This window comes from Pholcus phalangioides, unplaced genomic scaffold, assembly GCF_987345545.1.
Source record: "Pholcus phalangioides strain wild (caught in Gottingen) unplaced genomic scaffold, Ppha-v1.0 ptg000011l_1, whole genome shotgun sequence".
Taxonomy (NCBI): Eukaryota; Metazoa; Arthropoda; class Arachnida; order Araneae; family Pholcidae; genus Pholcus; species Pholcus phalangioides.
Genome location: NW_028301604.1, coordinates 59709558 through 59728369, shown reverse-complemented (window position 1 = coordinate 59728369; position 18812 = coordinate 59709558). Strand labels below are relative to the sequence as shown.

The following is an 18812-nucleotide window of genomic DNA, read 5'->3' as shown; positions in this document are numbered from 1 at the left end:
TCCAAAATAGCAGTACCCCTAGTGGCTTCTGATACATGCTGATACAAAAAATTTTCGAGCACCAACTTAAGAAAGTCTCTTTCATACTGATCTCTAGATGAAAGGTTCTCCCAATCAATACCTGGGTAATTGAAATCCCCTAGTATGAGAACCCTCTTATGCTTACACATGTAGGAAATTTCATTATGCAATTTGGCGATGTAGTTTGATCCCTACAAACCCCAACGGTGGATCGTAACAAACCCCAACAATAAGTTTATGACGTCTTTTGTTCTCAAGCTCAACCCATATAGTTTCAATATCACTTCTCTGCACGTTACACTCTCTAGCCTTGAAACATGATTTCAATTATATCAACACTCCACCACCTTTCTTATCAGATCTATTTCTCAAAAAAGTATCGTATCCTGAGATGCGTAAGAAAGATTCATCCCCATCATTTGGCCATGATTCAGTAATGGCTGTAAGATCCAGGCCCTCCACAACTATCATAGTTTCTAAAAAATCTTTCTTATTACCCAAGCTCCTGGCATTTATTAGCACACATTTTAATTTGCCCGGTGACTTAGTGTTAATCGAGAAGCCATCCAAGTCAGAGGTGGGTAATTCCCCGTCAGTACTGTTGTGATTATCATTAACTAACCCGCATTCCCCACTAAATGGTCTGGGAGTAAAAAACCTGACCTAAGACTATCATAAACCTCCCAGACCCTCCCCCCCCCTTATTTAGACGGATCCCATCCGAACGAAGCCACCTATCTGTAAATGCGGGAAGCTCCAAGAACGTGACCCCAAGTGAGGAGCAAATGTCCTTCAGGCCTATATTGAATTGGTGGATCCTATTCCTATACCCTCTACTACCCCTTGGCAGCACTAGAATCACTGCCACATCTGAACCCCCCTCCCTAGTGGGTAATAGTAAATCCTGGAACTCTGACAGAGACTCACTAATATTTGCTCCTACTAGATGGGCTATCATTCTGAGTGCTTTTGATTAGGAAATAAAACAGCTGCCTTGCTAAGAAATGTGTGTTCCTGATGCATTGTCTTGATTACGTTTGCTTGAAAAAGCACCAGTGATTTTGAGAGCAACCAGTTCAACTGTCTACAGAATTGTGAACGGTACAATAAATGAGCTCTTTCTAACACGAAGAATTCTCAAATCCCAAACAGAAAAAGTTCGTTCTAAGCAAAGTTAATCTATACACTGAAGGGAGATGGCCACAGAAGAATTAATTGGTTGACAACCTGTATCCATTTTATGAGAAACAACAATTCATGTCGATTCTCATAATATAGGATTTTGGAACAAAGGATTTTAATGTTGAACAATCGCATTGAAATACCAAACAAATTGAAGAACTGTGTGATGGAGAAAATTCATGAGGGTCATGCTGGCATTGTTTCAATAACATCAACATCCTTAATGTGAGTATGATGGTCATGCATTGACCTTGATATAGAACATGTGGCTTAAACATGCTTGGACTGTAACATAAACCATCTAAAAATTTGTGAATCACCTATATTGTTATGGAATAACACAGACAAACTTTGGGATTGAGTACACATTGATTTATCACCGCTGAATGGTGATAATTGGCTTTTCATCATCGACTCTTATTCTCAATGACTAGAAGTATTCAAGCTAAAACAAGTTACATCAACTCATATGATTAACCTCTTTACGATCAGAGACATAATATTACGTCCAAATGCTAGAGGAATGAACTAAATCAAGCTTACTGTTACTTCAACCTCTTTTTTTTCCCTCAACGCAAAACTTATTGCAACCCTATGAAACAAAATTATGCATGTGTGTGTGTTTTCCCCCTCTCTGTTCCAAGAACGTTTGAACCACTATTGTGATATCTCAACAAGATAATGAACAACAGAGATAACGATGATGTGGCAGTTCTCCTCAGCTTTTTTTACCCCTCCCCACAAACACACATATATCTTTCTCAGAACTAATCCTATTAATACATGGAAATGAGAAAGAGAACAAATAAAAAACTGCAAAACAAATTTGCAGGTGAGGGCGAAAAAAGCAACGTACTGTACTAGTACTCTCTTATCCATACATCTCTGTACTTGTTCCTCAACACCCTTATTTTTTTTATTTTTTTCCCTCTCTTCCTTTTTTTAATGTGAAACCACACTTCCACATTTATCGCCTATACGTCTGATATACATTGCTGCTGCTTGGCTATTTACTGTTTGGTCCACTAACTATCGTGATGGACATAGATTGCAGGAGTCATCGATTACTACAGCCTGTTAGCATGCCATCCAGTGTATGACTGCTGTTCTTTATTATTTGTGTTACAATCTACAACGCCGGATGGTGCTGCATCTATTAATGGTGTTATGTATTAAATATATTACATGTTGGTTTTATTTATATATATAGAAACATTAAAGTTTTTTATCATGATTATTGCATGATATTGTATATATAGGCAATTTGAGATTGCTGTAGTGGATACGTTTAACTATAGCCCTTGCTGACTTTCTCAGGATCTGATCAGCTTCTGGAATTGGATCTAGAGTTGAGAAGACGTTATCTTTTTAACAGCCGTTAAAGGGTAAAGATCTTCAACTGTTCTGGTTCTGGTGATCTTCTCATTAGATGTTCTGTCTTCTCTTATGTGGTGTCTATTTCTTCGATATGTACCTCCATCTTTTCCCTCGATGATATGGGAACGAGGTTTTGGTCTTGTCTTGGTTATGACACCTTGTTGTCATGGTTCACTTGGTCTTTTCTTGAACCAAATCCTTTAGCCTTGTTTGAGTTCAGGATGATGAGTTGCATGTTTGTCAAATCTTTCCTTCTGATATGTTTGTCTAGTTTTCAAGATTTTACTGGCTTCAGCTGTAGAAAACTTTGGCTTGAGTTGAGGAAGATGAGTTGTCAAAAAGGATCTTCATCGTCATTCAATTTAATTTTTACGGTGCGTTTAAGTCGTCCCACACCAGTAAAAAAATTTGAGAATTCCCTCACAACTTCTTCTGGTGGAACAGTCTTATGCAAATTTCTGTTCACTTCCATAAGGTCATCCAATCTTTTAATTAGTCCTAATTCATGATAAGCAACTAGGCCTAATATAGGACAGGAATTCAGGGTTGTTACAAGAAATTTGAAGCTTTTCTTCTGATTCTTGACCTCACAAGTTAAGGAACACTCACCCACTATTGGAACTTCATTATCACTAGTCTAGCACTGGTTGTTTACTATTCTTTACACACACACAGTTGGCTTTATTTCCCATTTCAGCAGTTCACTCTCAGGTATAATGTTCACTTGTGCTCCTGCATCCAGCTTTGACTTCGTTCCCATTAACTAGGATCTTCTGTAGTTCTGAGTTTGGTTTTTCATTATCTAAGACATCAATTGATTTTAATTCACCCAAATAAACAGTATATGATCCGCTGTCATCACTGACATGATCTACAGTGTTAACTCGACGAGTATTTGTTTTTTTATAGAAAGTTTATTTTCTATACACTTTGGCCCAGTGATTTTTCCACTGCACTTGCGGCACTTACTTCCAAAGGCCAAACACTCTTTCAGGCGATGTTTCTTTCCACACTATTTAGTCTCTCTGCTCTGCGTTTTCGTTGTTTGTTGGCCGCGACCCTGCTTTGTGGTGTTTATTTCTCCTTATGGTGTTGACTGTTATTTTGCTTTCACCCATTTTCGTTGCCTGTGTCTTACTATGTTCGCATGTTTTGCACTCGCTAATGATGTCCTGCAGTGTTTTTATTGATCTGCTTGTTTCTTGGACCAGTCTTCCTTGTAGTGCTTTATCACTTAGTCCCTGGATGATCTTGTCGCGAAGCATTCTTTCCATCTACTGACCATAATTACACTCGATTACCACACATCATAGTCGCAAATAATAGTTGACAAATTTTTCACTTTTTTCTTGTTTTATTTCAAGGAATTTGAAAGATGCACATATCTCGTTCTGATAGTCCAAGAGATATTTGTCGAACTAGCCAAGGATTTGTTCGAGCGAGATTACAGTGCTTGCCACTGCAGGTGCGATATCGAAGAATCGCAACTGCTTCTTCAATTCCTGATATATATTGCTGCTTGGCTATTAACTGTTTGGCCCACTAACTATCATGATGGCCATTGCTTGCAGGAGTCATAGATTGCGTTCCAGACTCTGCCATGAAGCTGGGCTGGAGGAGATCTCTGCAACAGGATAAGTCCAGTGGCAAAGTTCTGGCGTTCATTCATTCAGGAGTCATAGATTACTACAGACAGTTAACATGGCATCCAGAGCATGACTGTCGTTCTTTATTATAAGTATTATAATCTACAAGGCAGGATGGTCTGCCATCTATTAATGGTATTAACTATTAAATATATTACAACATCTAATACAGATCATTCAAATTTTGTCAGCAGCTTGTACGTGAAGAGGTTAAATGTTTCCCAAAGCTGTTGCCTTCATATGAAATTTGTCACATAATTGTGTCTGACAATGAACCACTGAACCACAATTCACATCATCTGAATGCAAGGAGTTGTGTGGCAGAAATAATGCCAAAGATGTCAGAACAACTCCATACCATTCCAGAAGCAATGGTTTGGCAGAGCAAGTACTTCACACACACTTTCAAGACAAGATTTAAAAAAAAAAACCAGTTTGAAGACCAAGAGCACCAACTACTTGTCTTCTTATTCAATTATCATGCAACTGTACACCATGCCACAAATGCTACTCCAGCTAAGCTGTTCCTCAACAAAGAACTGTGTACTTTATTTGACAGGCTGAAACCAGATCATATGAACGATGTGCCAAGTTTGAAGTCCAAACTGTACCATGATAAAAGGTCACAGTACAAAAGTAAGTGCTCATTCTATTGCTATTCGGGAGAACATTTTACAATTAGTGAGTTAAATATGAAATTTCAAATGTATAGTAATCTGAAACATCAAATATGTAAAATTCAAAATAATAATATGCATGTCTGTTCAACACCTTGTTGACAAACTCATTAGTTTACAGTAGTTTGGGTGATATTCTCAAAATTTAAGTTTTGTAAAAGATAGAAATAAATCACTCCATATATATATATATATATATACAGGGTGATTATAAAAAAACTATCCCGACATATGGGCCCCTTAACTATCATACCATTCACAGAAACTGAATAAAATTTTGGCATAAGGTATTTTGAGGTATGCGCTCAAGAATGATATGGAAAGCAACAGTGTCAATCTAACAGTTACGGTTACAGTGAGAAAATTTCGAAAATATCAAATGGCAACACCAAGTTTTTTGTATTCGAATGTGATCTCCATTGTGAAAAACCCTAAACAGCGTTCGAACGGCAACTGTAGCATGAAAATCACCGGCGGTAGATAGGCTAAAAGTGAGAAGACAACCAATAAGGACAGAGAAGCAGCATAAAATAAAGCATTTTATTGTGTTTCACAAATTTTCCACATGACCTTGTGGAGGACTAATCAGGCTGGGATCTCAGCCGAAGAAACGGTGTGACGAATGAAACGAACATTAATGCTCTGGTGCCAGGGATTTTCGTGCTACAGGTGCCATTCCAATGCTATTTAGTGTTTTTCAGTATGGAGATTGCATTCCAATACAAAAAACTTGGTGTTGCCATTTGATATTTTCGAAATTTTCTCACTGTAACCGTAACTGTTAGAGTGACACTGTTGTTTTCCATATCATTTTGAGCACATACCTCAAAATACCTTATGCCAAAATTTCATTCAGTTTCTGTGAATGGTATGATAGTTAGGGGCCCATATGTCGGGATAGTTTTTTTTATAATCACCCCGTATATATATATATATATATATATATATATTTTTTGTGGGCACCTTAATAAAGTCTTAACTATATTATACTATATCACTGATATGCTTCATTTTGTATCGCTGATATATGTGTGGTCTAAAAGAATCTAAAAGCCAAGGGCATTGGAAGTGTTCTAAAACTGTGGGTGTTTGGATCGAGCGTGTACAAATTCTGATTTTTGAATAAGTTTTGATATGCTCAGACCCATACTACAAAATCTTGTGGTTTCTCTAGCAGCTGTGACTCCGACGTGACTGCTGAAAGCTGAGTTTAAGTGTAAGAATTAAATTTAGGGACATCAACAGTTCTTTAGACCTGTAAGTGCTCTGGTTTTATTTATGTATGAGAATATATTTGTAAATCAATCCTGGGTGTGCTCGGCCTAATAAATACTATAGTTGCTCAAGAATCCACATTATCCCCATCTCCAACACCACAATTTTACCTACAAAGTTACATAAACAGTCCCTAATATAGAAATCATCGCTGAACATATATAATTATGTTGATTTTAGTTTTGAAACCTCTAGTTTTAAAAAAATGAGGGTTGTTTTAAAGAAGAACAAATACTCGCTCCTAGGCAGAAAATTGCTACCTCTTCAATGATAAACAGTCACTGATAGACATTCTCCATATACCACAGCTTCTATTGTAATTGAATCACTAAAATCCTGTTCTGGAACAATTCATGGAAAGAAAATTAACCTAACTAGAAAATCTCTTTTTCCCATTTAATTCAAGTACACTTGGATTCCACTTTTGGTGAATCTTGAAAGGGAAAAGGATAAATGCATTTCACTGGAAGGAGCAGTAAAATTAACACTGTAGGGGGGGGGGGGTCAATATTTTATGTAGACTTGCATAACACAGAATTACTATAATAATAGATTAAGTCATTATTAAAATTTAGTTGAAACTTGAACAGAAAGAAAAAATAAATGAGAACTTTCTTTAAAAGAAAACTTCATAAAGTAGAACACTTTTTTATACAATTATGAATTTTTTTTCAAGTGAACATTAAAAGAATCATAAAAATATTATTTCCAACTTTTTATTCAAGAACATTCAATGGTGCTACATAATGATGACTTCTTAAAATGTATTTGTAAATTTGAATGCTTTATATTACAGATGCTTCTCATGAACACAACATCAAAAAATTCATGGCAATGTACATGTATAAATACTTGGTGAGTATCGTAACACAAGAATGCTACAAACAGAGCTTAACATAAATTTCATAACACACATCATAATTACATTTTGGTAATATTTGAGTGAATCTACTTAAAAAAAAAAAATCAGATCTTTTTTTTTTCATATTATCTCTTGCTATATAGCTACTGTATTAAAAAAAATACTTGAATATAATAATACATAACTAAGATATGATTGGAGTTGAATAATAAATAACAACCTATGTATTTTTTTAGCATCAAAACTTTCCTATACTTTATATTCTGAGCTTCTGAGAATTGCAGGTTTAAATTTGGTAACATATATATATATATTTCTTTACTTTCAATTTATTAAATATTTCATGCTTTAAAATACTTAAACATAATTTTAACATTTAATTACACAAGATTGAAATCCTAGTACTTTTTTACTGACATACATTAGTTTTTCCTAAACATGTTTATTGATTTGTTTTTTGGGTTTTTTTTGTAAAAGATTATCAAACATTCAGAATAATTAAGACAAAGCTAACTTAAAACTTTCTTGCATGGAAAAATACTAAATAGAATTCAATCATTCAATGATTCAAAGTCATTAAATTTATGAAGATTATACTTATATTGAAATTGTGTAATTTTGTTTAGGAGTCGACACGATCCCCTGTGACTAACAAACTTCAATTTTACTGTATATATGTGTATGTATATATATATTCTCTTTTCTTTTGGCAAAATTTGTACTACAAAATATGAATTATTTAAATACATTAATGGATTTTGAATCCTTTATACACACTGTGAACTTTTAAAACCTTTCTTTTTTCATATATATATCACAGCAAATAAAACTAGCAATGGACTGAATAGAGTTCTAAGGATAAAGCACAGCAATTTTTGAACCACAGGCATTGCTCAAAATGATAGTCTGACAGGAAATTTTCCATATAAATCTATTACACTGTGGGACATGTATTCAACCTCACATTCCCAAACACTCTAGACTGTGCAAAGTTCTGTACAACACCATCAATCATTAAATATCTTATACAACCAGAAAATTGTTCGTATGTCACTAAACCTTTTGTATCAACAGGATTTGGAACACCACCTACATATAATGGATCATCAGTGTCAGTAGATGATACTGATGTGATTCCTATGCCAGGATCAGCAGATTCACCATCTACACTCAAGGTTACAACATTGTTCACTTTTGCAACTGTATTTGAAAAAATATACAAAAAAATTCAATTAATGAAAATCAAATTAAAAAAATATTATTAAAAAATTGGTAGATAAAAAGGTAGCTTCACAGAAATTGGGACTCCTGCCTTTTAGAACAATAGTAATAAATTCATCACACCAATTTTTCATTAAAAAAATATTTCATTAAATAGAAGTAAAATTGTATGTGTCTTGAATAGAATATGATATTGTATATTTATCAAAGGTCATTGTATGCAATCAAAGTTTTGATGTTCATAGCAACCATATTTCATTTAGACAAAAACAGGAGATTAACCACACTCTCCCACATTATTGCAAATACACTCATGTCCATAAATTAAGGATAATGCCAGCTCCGGCAAATAAAGGTTCAGAAACAAAACAAACGTTACTTATTCATAAAGCCCATTTATTAAACAAAAGATAAAGAACAAAAACGATGGTGTATGTATGATACCATTCATAAAAACTACGATTTTTGCCCCCAGAGCAATTGTAAAAAATATCTCCTTTACAAAAACTTACTATTTCATGGTTGGTATGATGGTTAATACATTGTATGTCTCCCATGTGATGAAATACAGTCCATACAACGCCTAGGCATGATGAGTATCAAATTATCGATCTGATCTTGGGGAAGATCACTCCACTCAGCAAGCAATGTTCTCCGAAGTTCCGGTACACATGTAGGAGGTGGTTGACAGACTGCAACTCGTCGGCCAAGCATGTCCCACACATGCTCTATTGGATTCAAGTCAGGTGAGAATGCTGGCCATTCCATACAGGTTATATCCTCAGATTCAAGGCATTTTTTTACGATGTTTGCTCGGTGAGGACGGGCGTTTTCATCCATAAACACAAATTCTGAGCCCATGGCACCCCTAAACAAACGTACATGTTGTTCCAGAATGATGTCCCGATAAATTTGGGCTTTCATGGTTCCGGTTTGAACATGCAGATCTGTTCTGGAACCCAGTATAATTCCACCCCAAACGAGCAATGCTGCACCACCGTAATGGTGTCGTTCAATGATGTTGTCTTGGTGGTAACGGATACCTGGCGTTCTCCATATGAAAGTCCGACGTGAATCAGACTGCAAGCTAAACCTGGACTCGTCAGAAAACATCACACAAGCCCACTGTGACGATGTCCACATTGCATGTTCTCTACTCCAGGCTAATCGCTGCCGACAGTGAGTTGCCGTGAGCGGAACACATCTGACAGGCCTGCGAGCATATAGACCAATATCTCCCAAACGTCTGTACACGGTTTGCCTTGAAACTGTGGTACCCGTGGCTGCAGATAGCTGACGAGACAGGTCGGATGCTGTGCTCTGTCTGCTTCTTTTAGCAGTTACTGCCAAATACCGGTCTTCATTCGGCGTTGTAACTCCGAATTTAACTAAGACATTTCCGTTATCTTGGAATCGTTGCCAAAGCCTAGAGATGACACTTTGGGCAATTCCAAGTTCCTCGGATACTTCCATCTGAGTACGCCCACATTCCAGGCGGCCGATAATTCTACCATGTAAAAAATCATCCACATGTGTCCTCTGTGTCATAACTATTCGCTTATAGCCCTGAGCGCCTTATAGAACTCTTGTGAACAATTTTACTTTGCCACCATTCCTTATATACCCCCCTCTCACACTCTCCTCATTGTGACGTACTATCGGCATCATCTGGTGGCTTCCTGAAATTCGCATATCATTCTTGCAGATGTGTGTGATAATTCTACAAGTGAAATTTTTACTTTAGGTTTCGATTTCCGTGTGATTCTGAATTATCCCTAATTTATGGACATGAGTGTAGTAACAATTAACACCTGACGGTGAGTTGAATTACAGGTGATTCTAACAATCAAATGAAAACCATATCAAGCAAAAAATCACCAAGACACACCATAAAATAGGGCATATGTGTCCGGCAACTACACAAAATACATACAACAATTATTAATATTTATGCATTTTTTTTCACTTTGAGTTTCTGCAATTTCTATTAATGCAGTCTATTATTATATACAGGGAGATCTATAAAAACAAGAGTCTGTAACCATTGCTGGAAGGATATGAGATGATGATAGCAGCAATATGAGGCTTTTTGGATTACATGATATTTCCCTCTTTCTTTGAGGGACATATAAACCGTATCCAAGGCAACCAACATGGCGACTTCCTCTGCATCTCATGATAGATTGAAAGAACAAATATAAATTAAAGAAATGTAGAAATGAAATAGTTTTTTTTTTCATTGATGGGTGCTAAATATTTCAATTTTTTTTAAGTTCAAGTTATCTAGCTGCCTGTCCAATTATCTCAACTGCTGTGGAATTATTTCAATGTAATTTATGAGCTATTATTAATTTTTTTTTAAACTTAACCTATATGAATTGATAAAGTTATATATTAAAAAGCAATAAGGGAACATAAACTTCAATTTTCACACTGAAGATGATGTAAATGAAAAGTTGAAATCAATGTTATTATCCAACTCAAAAGTAGGTCTTTCTAATTATTTTATATTTTATTTTTTTGGGCTTCATATCTCTACGCCAACTCAATATTTCAAAAATAAAGAATAGAATTCAATTTAATTTTTAAAATTATTGATGTGGCGGAAATCCCTATTGAATTTCCGCATTTCTACGGTAGAATCAACAATTTTAGCATTGATTTCTATGGGAATCATCCTGCACGTGTTCCTTAAAGTGATGATGATTATGATTATGACGGCTATTCAAAAAGCCTCATTGTTTGAGAAATGTCATAGTGCTATTGCTTAGGATTACTGATACTTTTGGGAACCACTTTCAGCTGTTAAAGTCTTGAACCAATCTATGCAAATTATGTATATTAATAAATACTGATTTTCTTCTCTGGATCATGTGGAATCTTCCAGAATAGTAATACCACATGCAATGTTTCCTTGAAATATTTCAAAATTGTTGGGACATCATGAATAGAACTTTTAAGCACTTCTTTGATCTCCAAATTCCCCATACTTGAACATAATCAAGCATATTTGGACTAACCTAATCATCATGTTCACTTTATAAATTTCTGCCACACACTTTCTAGCAGCTATGGAATGGTCTGCAATCCACTTATCTCCAAATACCTATCACAATCTTCCAACATCTTATTGTATCACTTCCAAACCATTAAGCTGCTGCTGGACCGTACAAAGCTATTACCTTATGTTTGTGCACATATGCAAATATGTTTACTGTGTGTATGCGTAAGCGCAAATGATATATATGTTCTTCAAATGCAAAGTAATGTTGCTGTTAATGTCTTTCAGTTTTTGTACATGACATAGTCATCACATGCATGAATAAATATTGTTATGTTACTCAGATCATGGTCTTACTCATTACCATGAAAAAAATTGGAGATTCTATCAAGATCCGAAGTGACATCTACAGTGCTAGATGTCACATCGCAACTAAGCAGCAAATTCAATTTTTTTCCTTGTCGTTAAATAAACTATAGCTGAAACAATCAGGCTTCATGGTTACAAAAAAGCTTTGTTAATTTGAATTAAAAATTTTCTATCCACTGTGAACTGTAATACTAGTTATGATGCAATCGTAACTAGGCTTGAAAAACTCAAGGAAATTTTCAACAAACTTCATGCCTACAATTCCTTATTGCCTGATTCGCAATCCGAAATCAATGTGTTCAAAGAAAAATATCTCGAACTGAAAACAAAGCTACATGAGTTTTCAGCTGAGAGAATTCTTTCTCAAACTTTACTACTGATATGAATTTGCAATTTCTAAAAACAATCTTTAGACAAAACAGCGATTTCAGAATGCCGAGACTCAACATTCCAGTATTTCAAGGTGATTATACTCTGAATGGCTCTCTTTCAAAGATCTATTTGTAGAAGTTGTACACAATAATGAGAGTTTAACTACTATCCAAAAATTTCAGAACTTGTGGGGTTTACTTGTGGAAGGGCCAGCTGCTATCATTCATCACATTCCTGTATTGAGTGAAAGTTATGATGAAACTTGGTCTAAACTGCAACTTCGCTACAATAGGAAAATCAAATTTTAAATTCGCTATTGCCAACTTTTTTCAATCAACCCAAAATCACTTATGCTAGTGAAACCAGTCTGCACACTTTAGCCGACGTTTCTGAGCAAGTGGTGTGGTATATTTGGATTTGAAAAGACTAAGAATTAAGGCAATTATATGGACATGTGAGGAAGACTAAAGACATGTAGCATACATTTCAAGTTGAACATTTTACTAGACTGAAAAAAAGTAAACAAAAACATTGTATTGCCACCCACTGACCACTAAATGATAGGGAAATGAACTACACAATTGATACATCATATTCCTCACCCCTTTCACAAATTGAACCTATCTGGAGGTTTTATGCTGCTTCTGGTTCTTCATAGGGCTAAGGGTGTGTCTGGGGACTTCACCACCAGATCATGTCCTGTAACAGGATTTGGTTGTGTTGTGGTTGAACTGTCCAGCTCTGTTGATGAAACATCAGTTTCTTCAAGTGATGGTGCTTGTACTAGTTTAGGAGTTCCCTCATGTGATGGTGGAGTTGGCATGATAGCGGGCGTTAATGCTATGCTTGGTCCAACTGAACAAATCTGGTCACTGTGTCTTCTCCATAGCTGATTTTGTACCGATACAGTGTATTGTAGTTCTTCGTCTCTGGAAAGAATAGCACCAAAAACCCACTTTTTAAAAGGAGATCTGTAATCCCTTACAGTCACTTTTTGCCCAATCTTGTAAGCATGATCAAGAAATGTAACTCTCTTTCTGGTCTTTGCCTCTACTTCTCTGACTATGTCAGGTCATGATAAGTCCAATCTAGTATGTAATTCCTTTTTCAAAAATAAGGACGCTGGACTATATCCAGTAGAAAGTTGAGGTACTCTTTTATAGGCTAGAAGAAAGATATTGAGAGCTTTTTGTTCAGGTAGGTTTTTCACTTTTGATGCATCAAGTTGAAAACATGTCGCTCAACCTGTTCATTTGAAGCTGCATGATAAGGTGAAGTGAGGTGACATGTATCAAATGACTCCAAAAACTGTTGTACTTCTTTCCCTACAAACATACAGTAGTGTATTTACAGGGGGGATAAGTGGCTATAGCCCAGGGCGGCAAATTTTTGAAAGGAGGGGAGAGAAAAAACATATCAAAATATTTCAAATTCACTTTTCGTAAATGTGTGGAAGTGCCATGTGTCATTTCTATCATAAGTAATATACAATTATTAAACCATATTGTTTATTTTTATTTTTTGTGTTTTTTCCACACAGACTGCCGCTGAAATAAAAAAAAATATGATTGTCTGTGAACCTTCCTATTCACCGTGCTCTCCAGCTGACCATAAAGAAAATTTCAATAGCTCAATTTCAGCTCTCTGTGAAAGTGAAGACAGAATATTCTACAACCCAGGTTTTCTGAATACGAGAGGAAAAATATCCTCTAATTTTATCGACGCCTGTCATGAGAAAGAATCTTCTGCAACAAAGATGCTTTTATTGGCGCCGGTCGGGGCTTTGTCCAGTCTTTGGGATATATTAACCATCTGGGGGGATGGAAACAGTTTTAAGTAGATATAAACGAATGGATGAATTCGATTGCAATACAATTTTTTAAAACTTGTTTGGGAACCGAAATGGTGAAGAGTTCTAGATGAAGCTGGTCAATCTAGAACACCATCCGTTTACAGTCACTAATTGGAATATAAAGAAATCATGATACAGAATGGTAGACGGGGTCGTGAGATTTGGTCCTAAGGACAGCTCTCCTCATGTGACGCTTTCCTGAAAAAAACGGGGACAAATGTGGACCTTGTCAGAACACACAAAACTAAATTCGGTTGTAAATGCATTATTACCAACAAAACGGAAAAAAGCTCCTCTTCATTTTACACTTTCTTGACGAAAACAAAGTAAATATCAAATATAGCTATTCATTTCTGATAAGTTCATACCGTTTGTATTTTGTGAGAGTTTCCTTTAATGATGATTTATGAACAATCGTCACAATTCAATCTTAGGTAATTTGGAATCTTCTACAATACTTGTAGAGGATACTATTCTTGTAGAGCAGCGGTTCTCAACCTTTTTTGACTCGCAGAGCCCTTTTTAGTAAAAAAATTCTATGGAGTAGCCCCATAGGCTCATTTCTTAATTATTCATCAAAGTTACTGATTTATTTTTACTATTTAAAAATATTTCTAATTATTATTTTTTTATTTTCATCAAGCGGCCGCGGAGCCCCTGGGGAGTGAACAAAAAGCCCCAAGAGTTCGATGGAGCACCGGTTGAGAACCGCTGTTGTAGAGGATACAATACTTATTCAATGAGGCGTAATATTACTCATATTTTTTTGATACAATAAATCAATAAATTGAAAAAAGTTTCAGATAGTGCTCATTTAAGAAATTAAAGTAAAAAAATAGAATAGTTATTTTACTTATAGTTATTTATTGAAATAGGATTTGTGATGTTCTATGCCTATGTTTATATTGTGAAGAAAATGGACATAGTGCTTTTTACATATACATAGTATTTTAATTGTTATGTTGTATTAATCCCCTTATTTCATGAAACGAGCATCGCGTTGTCTACATTTTGAAAAATGTGATTTTAGAGACTGGTGGTGCTTACACTGAGAGAGATGTGACGTGTATGTACATTTTTGTTTCAAAAAACCCAACATCCAAGCGATTGGCCTATTGAATTACATGATATTCAATAGCATTTTTAAAATTGGCAAGCATTTGACAAGCATTACTGAGAATTCAGCAAGTATTTCTGCAATTAAAAACAAGCATTTAATAAATTTTATATCAGAAATGTGCGGCGGATGCGGCCTTATGTTAAGTTCATAAACAAAATGTCATTCATATAATTGATGGTTCTTTTTTTCCGATACAGTGACACATACGTTCATGTGGTGCTTATCCCAAGAAATATGATACTGTGTTAAACTACATGCACTGCAATAAAAAAACACAGGCAATGAAATATAGAAATAAAAGACCACAATAAAATATATATTTGTTATTGCTCATTTCGTTTTTAATTCTAATAAATAAATTAATTGGCACTCAGTAAATACCATATTTATTCGTATTTAGAATCAATTTAATATAATAAATCTGATTACTCAGACCTGTAGAATTGAAATTTTGGAAAATTGTTTGGAAACTAATGAACATACCAAGTTTTGGAAACCATGAAGTTTCGTGATGCATTTTAAATGTGGCTCATTTTTGACTATCATTTACAATTTTTTCAAAATTTATAAAATATGTATTATTCTAACCTTTTAAGTACAAATTGACTTTTCAAAGAATTTTTTACATAATATTTCTATTGTTACATTTTTTATTACATAGCTTTCAATAGCATAGGAAAAAGTACAAAAGCAGTTTAATTAATAAGAATTTCCTTGTTTTCAAGTATTCACTGAAATATTTCAATTCGAAAATGGAAGAAAATTGAGAAAAAAAAAGCAGCAAAAACTAACAGACAACGCTTCTGTCCAAATTTTTCTACGATTTTTTAATTCAGATATCTGTGCGAATATTGCACTTACAAACATAGAAATTTATTAGTTGGCATCAAGAAAGACAGGGCAAAAACTTTCTAATTCAGTTTTTAAGCACAGGTTGCCCATATATAAAGTTAATTGTTATTTAATTTTAATAACTATGCAATCCCTTGAAACATGTGAATGACGTAGCTAAAATCCTTGACTTCACACATTTCATTCTGCAAGAATGACTTTAATATCTGTCACTCTTTTCTTGCTATTCCCATTTTGAAAACCGTCAAGCAATTGTGGGACACTCTGTACATTCAAGTAATGCAAGCGTTTAAATCTCACAAGTGCACAAACCACTGGTGGGCCCTGTCTAGAATTTTAATCGGTCCATGAAAAAATGTGCAAAAAGTATTTCATTATTTCTCAAAATATATACAGGGTGATTATAAAAAAACTATCCCGACATATGGGCCCCTAACTATCATACCATTCACAGAAACTGAATCAAATTTTGGCATAAGGTATTTTGAGGTATGCACTCAAGAATGATATGGAAAACAACAGTGTCACTCTAACAGTTACGGTTACAGTGAGAAAATTTCGAAAATATCAAATGGTAACACCAAGTTTTTTGTATTGAAATGTGATCTCCATTGTGAAAAACCCTAAATAGCGTTCGAACGGCAACTGTAGCATGAAAATCACCGGCGGTAGATAGGCTAAAAGTGAGGACAACCAATAAGGACAGAGGAAGCAGCATAAAATAAAGCATTTTATTGTGTTTCACAAATTTTCCACATGACCTTGTGGAGGACTAATCAGGCTGGGATCTCAGCCGAAGAAACGGTGTGACGAATGAAACGAACATTAATGCTCAGGTGCACGGCAAAGTCCTTTTTACTTTTTCCTTGCCTAGCTCCGGGGATTTTCGTGCTACAGGTGCCATTCCAACGCTATTTAGTGTTTTTCAGTATGGAGATCGCATTCCAATACAAAAAACTTGGTGTTGCCATTTGATATTTTCGAAATTTTCTCACTGTAACCGTAACTGTTAGAGTGACACTGTTGTTTTCCATATCATTCTTGAGCGCATACCTCAAAATACCTTATGCCGAAATTTCATTCAGTTTCTGTGAAGGGTATGATTGTTAGGGGCCCATATGTCGGGATAGTTTTTTTATAATCACCCTGTACTTTAGGATGTGCGGTTAAAGATAATATATATAGATATTATGTAATGCGTTATTGATTTTTCTGCCAGAATTTAAGTACACACAAAGTATCTCGGCACCATCATTTATGCTGAGATACTTTCATATGCGAATGTATGCACCATACATTGGAACTAAATTTATCAGTGTTTTTCATTGATGTATAAGATGCCTACGGCAGGAGGTTGAGCAGTTCCTCCCTCCCCCCCCCCCTCCATTATATGGCGGCACCATGATTGGTGTGGCAATCATTACGGATCGGAAAAAGATACAAATGCAAGACAGAAAAGAGTGAAATTTGGGCACAACTATGTACAGTACCACTTTTTGACTTTTGTTTGTTTACGATTTATCAGTAAGGAAATAGGAGGGGTGGAAGGGGGAGATTAAAAGTTAGACTGTGAAATGGGAGGGGGCAACAAAATTTGTATAGCCCACAGGCGGCAAAAACATAAATACGGCCCTGCAAACATACTCTGATTGTAAGAGACTGGCACCTGGCATTCCATAACATGTAAACAAAGAATCCAGAATACTGATCAATGTGTTTGAGTTCATGTTCGGAACAATGAAAATTTCTGGATATTTGGAATAAGCATCAACAATAAGTAAATATGTCTTGTTCCCATACATGGCATAATCAATATGAATCCTTTCCCATGGTTTTGAGGGGTATTCCCAGTAATGAGTGTCATTCTTAGATTGAGAACCTTTAAATTGAGCACAGCTTGGACAATTTCTGCATAGTCTTTCAATATCTGTGTCAATTTTTGGCCAGTACACATATGATATTGCTAACGCTTTCATTTTCCCAATTCCCAGGTGACCAACATGTAGCTCTTCCAAGATCAAATTTTGAAATTTCTTGGCTATGTAGACTCCACGTCTGCTCATGATGCGCCCACTTTGTAAGCAAAAATTTTCCATCTCTTGCACCTAAAGTGATACCTTGGCGTAATTTTTCCAATATCTGTCTCAATTCATGGTATTGAGAAGAAGCAATAGCTATTTCTTTGTAGCTCATAGGAAGTTTTGACACGAGTTCTAGATGATGTAATGCAACACTGTCCATTTAAAACAGTTCTTCACAAGCAAGTGGAAATCATGACAGACAATCTACATTTCTGTTGTTTTCAGATTTCCTGTAACAAATGTCAAATTGAAAATTTAGCAGGAATAGAGTATAGTGAAGTAAGCATGTAGCACATAATCCTGGTAACTTTGACTTCTTTTCGAATATGTGTATCAATGGTTGGTGATCTGTGATCAGTGTGAATCTACGTCCCATTAAGTAATAATGAAATTTTCATTATTAAATGAAATGAATGAAAGTAAAAAAAATTCACACTTCTTGAGATGTTGAGATGTAACCCATTCTCCTATAAATGTTAGAAGACTATTCTCAACTTGCAGAGTAATTCTTGCTCATTTTCAGCAGCTAACAGAATGTCATTGAAGAAAATGCATAGTCCTCCAATGAGGACACTTAATAAAATTAAATTAGTGTACTTTTGCCAGATAGCAGGAGCAGCATTGATACCAAACATCAATCTTTTCTGTTGATACAGACCTTTGTGTGTATTCAATGTGAGTAACTTAGATGTAGCTTCATCAACAGGTATACCATGATATGCAGTATGAGAGAAAATGTCAATTTTTCCAAAAATTTTTCCTCTGGACAGCTTGGCAAACAGATTTTCCATTCTTGGTACGTGAATGCCTGAACTCTTTGCCACTGGACTTATCCCAGTGCTGAGATCTCTTCCAGCCCAGCTTCGTGGCACAGTGCGGTCCATTCTTGGTATAAGATACTGCT

At 35.3% G+C, this 18812-nt stretch overlaps 1 protein-coding gene across 2 annotated transcripts in view; it reads right to left on the bottom strand.

Moving 5' to 3' along the window:
* Positions 1–6878: 6878 nt before the first annotated feature.
* The window catches only part of LanA (laminin subunit alpha), a 308555-nt gene continuing 296621 nt past the window's right edge, over positions 6879–18812 (bottom strand). For both annotated transcript variants that reach the window (XM_089239807.1, XM_089239808.1), the window contains one exon: positions 6879–8240. In XM_089239807.1, the coding sequence (XP_089095933.1) occupies positions 7975–8240 (266 nt within the window). In that variant the 3' untranslated portion in view covers positions 6879–7974. The remainder of the gene's footprint in view (positions 8241–18812) is intronic.